The 10,392-nt window shown below is 27.3% G+C and overlaps 1 protein-coding gene across 1 annotated transcript; it reads left to right on the forward strand.

Annotated features, from left to right (window-relative positions):
• The first annotated feature begins 5,012 nt into the window (after positions 1–5,012).
• Positions 5,013–10,349, forward strand: LOC120080182 (protein ECERIFERUM 26-like). The gene is made up of 2 exons (XM_039034755.1): positions 5,013–5,518; positions 9,181–10,349. Exons 1-2 carry the CDS (start codon positions 5,096–5,098, stop codon positions 10,162–10,164), a joined length of 1,407 nt encoding a protein of 468 aa, XP_038890683.1. The 5' UTR covers positions 5,013–5,095; the 3' UTR covers positions 10,165–10,349.
• The last annotated feature ends 43 nt before the right edge of the window (positions 10,350–10,392 follow it).

The raw sequence follows: 10,392 nt of genomic DNA on the forward strand, positions 1-10,392 counted from the left end.
AATGATTATTAATGTATTAACATAAATTGACTCTAAAGACGAAAAGTGGGTATTTAGTGAAAATTACGATTAAAAGTATAAATCTTGAAATACAGAGACTAAATTGATAAAACTCAAATGTCAAGAGTAAACCTATAGCATTTTGAAACCTATGAACCAAATTGAAACTAAACTCAATAGTTAAGGACTAGATGTATAACGTTTTGAAATTTAGGAACTAAAGAGAAACTAGATCCAAAACCTAGGGACCAAAAGGATATTTTTTTCTTTTAAATAAATTTGTGTTTAACATAAAATTCTGGATCCACCACTATTCAACATCTCGACGATTGGAAATTTGAGGGAGAAAATGACAAGGAAATTCTCATTTAAAAAAAAAAAAAAAGGAAGTTGGAGGAGATAGATATGCAAATGTGAGGGTAAAGACGTTTGTCGTTATCAATTAATTGGCTTGGCCACCTAATTTTTAATGTGGCAGCTGGTAGTTGTGCCCACTCATTTTCTTACAATTCTCAATTTCCTTTTTTCATCAAATGAGGGAATTTAACTCAAATTTCTTTTATTCGATAGGAGGGGAGGTCTACAAAATTAATTTTGGTACACATGTCGAGATATCACTCCCCATATAATATACATTAAAAAAAAAAAAATTATTTTTTAATCCTTAAATTTGGAAGATTTAAACATTTGTGAATTTGATCCATAAGTCAAAATATATCTTGATTGTCCTTAAGTTCAAAATATTATGGGTAGTAACTTTTATTTATCTTAAATTTAAAAAATAATTTTAAAAATTTACCTCTACTCTCTGAATTATTATTTTTAAACTTGTTTTTCTAATTTAAAAGAAAAAAAATTGGGAACTAACAAGGCATGTTTTAAAAACTTAATGACAAAACATACTTATTCTTTATAACCTGAGAGACTAGAAAGATAACTTTTCCTATATCAAATAACATATTTAGCCTCTGAATTTCATCATATTGGTGGTTGTTTGATCCTTGAGTTTTAAAAAATATCTAATAAATTTTTAAAATTTTAATTTTGTATTTATTAGGTCACTGAATTCAAAAACTACTTCTTAGATTCTTAAAATTTCAATTTTATATCCACTAAGTTACTAAACTTTAAAAAGTGTAATAGATTTTAAAATTTTTTATTTTGTACCAAATAATCTTTAAGGCTCATGTTGATAAAGGTTTTCTTTTTAGTTTTATGTTTTCTAGAATTTATGCTTGACAAGTTTTTTATAAAACTTTCTTTTTAAAAAAATTGTCTTATTTTGTGAAAACATTGGTGAAAAGTGGATAATAAAATTAAGAAACTTTTGAATGAAAATACTGTTTACCAACTTAAAAAACACACGTACTTATATATTTGTACTTAACTAGTAATTAAACTTTAAAAACAATGAAAAACACACACACCAAATAAATATAAATGGATAATAAAACTAGTAATTAAAGCTTAGAAAACAATGAAAAATACACCCACCAAATAGTATATATAAATGGATACTAAACTAGTAATTTAACCTTAAAATAACAATGAAAACACACACCAAATAGATATAAATAGGTACAATGTAAAAAAAATGTTGTATGGAGAAAAGAAAACTGTTTCAATTCAAACCATCCAAAAATGCTGGATTTTATTTTTGTACTTGATGGGTTCAATTTAACTAAAAAAATTCATTGATTCTATTTTATTTATAAATAAAAGGTTCAAAATGTACCTTGAGAGTAATTATATTTAAGTAAACCTCTATCACAGAGTACATTTTTTGAGATCATTTTCCGAGCGAGCACAAAGTCATCAACCAAATGAGTCCATTTTCATTTAGATCATTTTTTTGTATGTCTTTTAATAATAATAACTTATTTAAAAATAATGAGGTTGGTTAGATTCTTAAATTGATCCAAACATGGTTGAAGGAATAAATGAATTTTAGATCAAGACATGTGACTAATTAAATGAGTTAAGACTTTGTATAATTTATGCTTTGTTCCCCTTCTTTTATTTTATTTATTTAATGTGAGCACTTTTTTATGAAAAAAGAAACCAGAGATCAACCAATTAAAAGATATTTGATTTGACTCAATACTTTGTTCTTACAACTTTAGCTATGTAACTTTTTCGAATTTACTAGAGAATTTGAATTTGTATCAAATACATCAATTATTTTAATTTTTTTAATATATTAAAGATTTATTAGACATAAATAAAATTGAAAATACATAGACTTATTTATGACATTTTGAAAAATTAGAGATACTTATTAGACAAAAAATTAAAAGTTTGAAAACCAATTAAACATGTACCTCAAAATTTATACATTAGAAAACTTCCTTTTTTATCATCAATATCTCATAATTACTTTTCTATCGTATGTCTTATCTTTCCATTTATATTTTGATTCAGTCAATCTGCCAGTAGCTCACTAAGTTTCATTTTCTTGTATCCAACAGTATATTTATCACAACTCATCATGTTTCTATAATACTTTTCACATCTCTAATCTCATATATCTAACATCAATTTACTGTTAATACTCTACAAAATCTTATTGTTCTAATACCAAATTGTCACATTCTGTCCCAAAATTTTGGTCATCCATTTTTTAAATTATTTAATTTTTTTTTTTGCCTTTAACTTCCTATTAAATTCCCATCTATTTACTCATTTTTTTCAAATTAATTTTGTTTAATGTAATTAATTTTTTAGTGAATGGACAACCATATACCTTTACCATTACCATTTAAGTTAATTTTTTTCTTTACTAGGGTTCTTATAGATCAAGATATTTGTATTGAATTCCCTACTTTTGTTGTACTTTTAAAAAAATAGTCTATACCTTTTAATTATCAAAAGAGGTTTTAAATCTTAATAAGAAAAAAAAAATACTTGTTCGTTAAAAAATATAAAATAAAAAGTAAAAACTTAGATTAATTTAAAAGTTATTTTGTAAAAAAATCTCTAGAGAAATAGGTAATCTAAAAATGACTTCAAAACTAATCCAAGTTTTTAATAGAGAGATTTTTAGAAATAAAAAAATAAGAAAAAATATTTACACAAGTAACAAAATTTAATTATTTTCTCCTTCTTCATCTTTCGACTTTTTCATCTTACGTCTTCTCCATCTTTCAGCTTCTCATTCTCCTCCTCCTTCTTCTTCTACTACTTCTTATTCTTCAAGTATAAATCTTTTTCTTCTTCTTCTTCATCCTCTCTAATTATAGTTTTGTTGTTAGTTCAAAGATGTTAATTAGAATGACAATGATAGACAATGGAAGGCCAAATTATAGACCAAGTGATAATAATTTTAGTAGTTTTGTTGCTAGTTCCAAAATAGTAATTAGAATGATAATCATAGACAATGGAAGTTGATAGACCAAGTGATAGAACATTATCACTACCTATCATCACAGATAGTTGTCTATCACTATTTATCAGTGATAGACAATGATAATTCAATGGTAGTGGTAGATAGTGATAGGATATATCAATTGTCTATTAATAGATAATTATTTTGTTGTTGCTAGTTATTTATTAATATTATTATTTGCTTTTAGATAATTTATGATACATACATTAGACATCGTTATTGAAAATTTTGTTGTTTTTAAATAGTTGTAATAGACATTGTGTCTATCACAATGGAGCGTCTATACGTGAGAAAAATTTATACAAGTCTACGTATTGATAATATAAGTATAGAAACTGATACAGGTCTACCATTTATAGAGATTGATAGAAGTATATCAATATATTTTTTTATTATATCTATAAATAGTTTGTCATTTTTTTTCTATAAAATTTATCTTTTTAAAAGTTATTTTTATTTATAAAAGTAAAACTAGAATAAAATGAACACTTATACTAAACACACCTTAAATTATTAATCTTTTTAAAGATATTAATAAAAAATTTGATCTTGTCTAAGAAAACATTTTTCATAAAGCACTCCAACCATACTAATTATTAGTATTATTATTATTATTATCATAATATTAGGACAACTCTTTATAATGTAACCAAGCTCAAACTACAGGTTCCTACATTTTCATGCCTTTATAATAATAATAATAATAATTAAAAAGAAAACAACATCAACCTTACACCAATCTTTTTCATAAGATTTTCCAAAAAAACAAAAATGTAGTTAGAAACGAAACTTATTCAATGCTCCTACCTTCTAAATCGTTGGACCATAATTTTATTTCTATATCATATTTATTCTCGGGTTGAATTATAAATTAAGTTTAAGTTAAAATTTAGAATATATAATTTTAAAAATTAGAATTTAATCTTCATAATTTGATCAAATCTTATAAATAGTCTATATAATTTAACAAACTCCTAGAGACTATTTAGAGGATTTGATGAAATCATAGAAACTAAATTATAATTTTTTTTCAAATTTTAGAGATCAAATCTGCCATTTGACCTTGTTCTAGTCTCCTTAATTAATTTCTTCACTATTTCTTTTAACTTTCACCTTCAATATTAGGTTGCATTTGAAAGCGTTATAAGTGATTAAGTAATAATCTTGATGACTTTGAATGTTTGATAAGATTAATTGCATGAATGAAGTTGTTAAAACCACATTTTTAAACCTATGGTAATTCTCATGGTTTTATAAATGCTTTTCATGGTAGCTTTTAAAAATGACGTTGCTTCTCCCTCGCAAGATTTCAATTTCAACTTTATTCTTTTAAAATTAAAATTGATTTTGATATTTTTTTCTTGAAAAATATCAGATTTAATTGCACTCACTTCTGTTAATAATGCAAAATCAATGAAAAAATCTATATTTTTTTTCCATTTTAAATGCAATTTTGATATATAAGTTAAAAAGGTGATTGGGTCATGATAACAGGTGTCGATATTCTATTGGTGCTAGTATGTTTGCCATAAAAGTCCATGAAAGAGCAAAAGTAGAGTCTTAACAATTAAGACCCCCAACCATCCCCTTCCACTCTTTAAACGGCCAACTCCCATTCACCTCCGGCATAAATACGCCCTCTCTCCACCACTCTCTGCGCCACAAAAAATTTCCCTCTCAAATCTCTCTTAATTTCTCTCTCCGGCGCCAATGTCGCAAATCCAGAGCCGCGTGTCGCCGATCACAAAGCTAACGGCGGTGTCGAGCAACCCCAGCGTGTCGGGTCGGGTCTACCCGCTGTCGGCGGCGGACCACGCAATGGCTCGGCACAGCGCCGCCGTGGTGATGTACTACAGTGAGAATCCGTTTGGGTCGTTCATTTTGGACCCGATGAGAGAGTCGCTTTCGAAGGTTCTAACGCTGTACCCGACCGTGACGGGTCGGTTGACCCGATCGGAAAACGGAAACTGGGCGGTGAAGGGGAATGACGCCGGAGTTAGGGTTACGATGACGAAGGTGGGGACCACTCTTGATGAATGGCTCAGGTCTGCCGATTCGGCTGAGGAAAGAGATCTAGCGGCTTTTGAAGAAATGCCGGAGGATCCATATATATGGTCGCCGTTCCGTATACAGGTAAACAAAAATGAAAGAGAAAAAAAAACTCTAATTTTAATTTTTAATATTTCAATAAATCTTAAATTTATTCCTACTATAGTTAATCCCGGTTGGTCTTTCATTTAAAAATTGTGAAAATATTTTTACATACAACCTGAACACTACTTAATTAATTTTGTTCAAAATTAATTTATGGGATAGGATTTTAATATAAATAGTTGATAACAATTCTATTCTTTCTTTTTTATTTTGAAAATTATTTGAGGCGGTATCCATTTTTGTACATCCAACCCAAATACTCAATCACAAATTACCATTACCATGTGGCAAAGTTTTCTTTTTAAAAATGATATATTATAAAAAAAATATTCTTTTTCTTTATAATGGAAGGAGATGCATGAAAGCGAGTGACGTGTAGGTAAATGGTTTGTTTTTCAACCTGTTTTAATCTTTTCACATAATATTTAAATTGTAAATTAAATTTTGAAAACAAAGTTTTTAAAAACTTTCAAATTTGACTTGATTTTTTAAAAAGTAGTTTAAAAGTAAGTAATAAAACAAATATATATATATATATAGTTGAAGGTGGCTTTGTGTTAAATTTCAAAAAAGAAAATCAACAACTAAGACCGTATTTGGTAACTATTTAGTTTTTTTTTTCTTTTTTATTTTTGAAAATTAAGTATATTTCCTTCTCACTTCTTACGATGATTTGCATATTACTTAGTATAATGGTTGAATTCTTAGTTAAATTTCAAAAACAAAAACAAATTTTTTAAAACCTACTTTTTTTTAGTTTTCAAAATATGGCTTGATATTTTTAAATCATTGGTAAAAAATAGATAACAAAGGAAGAAATATATATTTTATTTATTAATCTATGTTTATATTTTCCTTCAACTTTAAAGATTATGTTTTATAGATCAATGTCACGTCTTATCTTGTGTGAGATTTAAATTAAAGAAAAAAGTATTTTCTTTTCCAATGTTAAATTTTGATTTTGGTGTCATAATATGTTTTTTGACTTTTAATTTTGTATCTAATAATCCTTAATTTATGATACATTTTTTATTAATATTTTTTAGTACAACAAGTGAATGTAAGAGTAACATGTCAATTATCTCTCTCTTTGACCGTCATTTTTTTAGAGTTAATAGATCTACTCGTTTTTAAAATCTTAAGTTTGTTAAAATACAATGAAAAGTTTAAGATCTATAATACAATTTTTATCGAGAGATTTGGTAGATAGAACTCTTAAAACTTATAACCAAACTTGTAAATTAGCATTTTTTTTTTTTTAATTTGTAAAATGTTGCTTAATTATTATTTTAGAAGTACTCTTATAATAGAAATGTATAAGCCTTTATCATTTATTGCCATTAAATCGTTATAAAAGATTTTGACATTAATAACTCTACATTCAGATTGCATTTCTGTCTTTAAATATGTATTTTTGTTTTCTTATATATATTTGTTTAATTTAATGGATGATTTTAAAATTGCTTGAAAAAGGTATTGATATGTTTGCATTTTTCTAAATTTTTAACGACAAAATGATAATAATAATAAAGATTTGATTTAAGAGAAAGAGTCCATATTTGAGGTCATTTTAGAAAAATCTAATTAATTTCTTTAAGTTGACAATAGATATAAATTTGACTAGGATAGATAGTATTAGGTTAAGCTAACTTACAATTATATATATCATCTTTTATTTTGCTTTAAATGCTTTAAAAGTGGTAATTTATCTCGATCTTTTTTCAAAAAGAAAATAAAGATCATTTTAATTGAATTAGTATTTTATTTTAACAAATTTAATATGAACTTCAGTAAAAGCGTTTAGTTTTGAAGACGATGTTCAAGTACAGTTATAAACTTTGTGTTATATTTGAAAAAACATATTTATTTTACACTGTTAATGTAAATACCTTATAAAGTCAACTCTTTTTTTTTTTTTTTTAATAAGTGAATCCTACTTAAGCATAAATAACATAGCTGAAACTGACTAATGACAGCTGTTAAGATATATAATTTTGAATGAGTTGGCTCTTTTTAATCTTAAATAATTCATCCCATCTCTATTTAATTTTTTTTAGTCTTATCTCTATTTAATTCTAAAACCCTACCACCTTTCAACATTAATGGAAAAATTTTCTATACTGGATAGTATGGAAAATTACTCCTTCATCTATTGTATGTCATACCAGCATATTTTAAAAAATACAATAGAATTTATTAATATTGATGTGAGGTCTACTAATATTTATAAATTTAAGTTTACGGTGTGAATAAAAGTAGTATGATACTTACTATAAATTTGGACCAATTGCAAGAATGAAAAACAAATAAGTCATAACCCAACGATATAAACTTTGCAAAAATGACTAAATCAGTCAACCAATTTAAATACGGCATTGAAATAGAAAAGTCAAAATGCCCTTATAGTTAAAACACTATTCCTTGATTGTTGTGTGATTAATGTTCGAAACTGAATAATTTTTGTTATTGTTATCCGATTGTCATGTGATTGTTAATTTGATACTAAATAGTTTAGAGAAAATAAAATTACTCAAATTACAATTTTCTATACTATGGAGTATGGAAAATTACTCCCCTCATTTATTGTTTGCCATGTTAGCATGTTTTTAAAAATATATTAAGAACTACTGATGTAGGGTCAACTAATAATTATAGAAATAAAATTATGAAGTGAATAAAGGGAGAATATGATACTACTAGAAAATTTTCCGTAATGAATGTTAGGAGTGTTCGTGGGTTGAGTTGGGTTGAATGACTTTTTAGACCTAATCCAATTGTTTGGGTTGTAAATTTTTTCTACCCAAATAATCCTCATTAAAAAATGAACCCAACCCAATCCAATCCTGAAATATTTGGGTTGGGTTGGTTCGGGTTACTCGGGTCATTTATTTAATTTTTTTTAAATATAAAAGTAAGTAAAATGTTAATATGTAAAAATTCGATTTAAATATTTTCATATATGAATTAAGATTAACAACTCAATTTTAGTTTATACAATGTATACTTTTTTTTAAGTGCAAAAAATAAAAATAAAAAATTAAGAGTTGTTGAAGAATAAATTATCCAAAAAAATTGATAAAATTTTTAAAAAAAAACTAAAATAAATATATGTATATCTTATGGTACATAAGCAAACAAAAATACATTTTAAAATTAATAATAAGTTCGGGTTGGTTCGGGTTATTTTAGGTGATCCATAAACCAATCCAATCCATAAAATTTTTATTTATTTGAACCCAATCCAATCCAAAAGAATTCATAACCCAACTCAAACCGAACAGATTGAATTGGATTGATTAGTTTTTTCGAGTCATGGAGTTTTTTGAACACCCTTGTGAATGTTAACTCTACCATTTTTTGGTTCAATTATATATGATCCTATCACGTTTCGGTAACAATTTAATTGATATTTTTCAAAAATTCGAGATGAAATAAAAATAATAATAAAAATAAATATTGCTTATAGATAATATATTTGGCGGGTAGATAAAAGGATAGTTTAAAGAACCTTGTATAATTAATACTACAAATTTAAAAAGTATCTAATAAGCATTTTATGCTCAGTAAATTTGTAAATTTTGTTTAGGCATAAAATTGAAACCTCCCATGATTGAGACTAACAATATTTAGTGACTGAACAGATCAATGAGTTTGAAGGAGGTGGTGTGGCCATTGGAGTGAGCTTCACTCACCTAACTGCAGATCCAACCTCTGCAACTTTTCTCTTGAAAACATGGGCCGACGCTCACCGAGGAGAACCCATTTCGCCACCGCTTTTCACTCGACCGTCGTCCCTCGGAGATGGCAAAAAAGTCCCCAACATAGCCACAAAATCAACCAGTTTTTATGGCAACAAGTCCAAATTAGCTGCCACTGACGATCACATTAAAATGTCTTCAGTTACCTTCAAATTCTCCAACACAACAATCAACCAATGCCTCTCGAAAATCAAAGCTCATTGTCCTAATGCCACCCCTTTTGATTTTCTTGCTGCACTCTTTTGGAAACAAATCCTAAAAACAAAAGGTAATTTGCCCAAAAATGAACAAAACAATCACTCGTTATCGATATGCACCGACATTAGAAACTCATTTCAATCCTCAAATTCACAAAGGTACTACTTTGGAAATGCTCTACGCATATCACAACTTACTATAAATTCAAAAGAAATGGAACAAAGTGATCTGGGACATATTGTGGAGTTACTACACAATCATTTAGAAAGGCTTGGTGAGGAGGAAGAAGAGATTTGGTCTACTATGGAATGGCTTGAGTCACGAAAGGAAAAGGATGGGAAATATGTGGCGCCGTTCAAAATGTACGGTCCGGAGTTAAGTTGTGTAAGTATGGAACATATGGTGATGAAAAAGGGAAATGATGAATCTTTGAGCTATGCAACAAAGTTTGTGAGGGATTCAAAGCCTGTTCATGTATCTTATAACGTCGGCAACGCTGAAGGTGAAGGATTGATAATTGTAATGCCTTCAAATGAAGGAGGGGTAGCAAGGAATGTGATGGTGATGCTACCTTCGAACAGGGAAGTGGCTGAGCTTTGTAAAGATAAAGTCATTTTGAGCTTCAACCCAACAATGATCCTTGGTGGAAGAGCCAATAATCTTAATTAACAACCTAGTTTTCGTTTATTTACTTGCTTTTTGGTGTGTGAATTTGTACCTGCTTTATTTATGGATAAAGTGGTACTATTATAAGAGTATTCATGTCGTCTTTTTCAATATTCTTTAGGTTAATCAACTTTCTATCTCTAAACTTTCTTACAAATAATAATTTAGTCATTATATTTTAAAATTTATAACAATCTAGTCTGTATCATGAAAATCTCTTTAAATTTAAAT

This window comes from Benincasa hispida, chromosome 6 (genome assembly GCF_009727055.1).
Source record: "Benincasa hispida cultivar B227 chromosome 6, ASM972705v1, whole genome shotgun sequence".
Taxonomy (NCBI): Eukaryota; Viridiplantae; Streptophyta; class Magnoliopsida; order Cucurbitales; family Cucurbitaceae; genus Benincasa; species Benincasa hispida.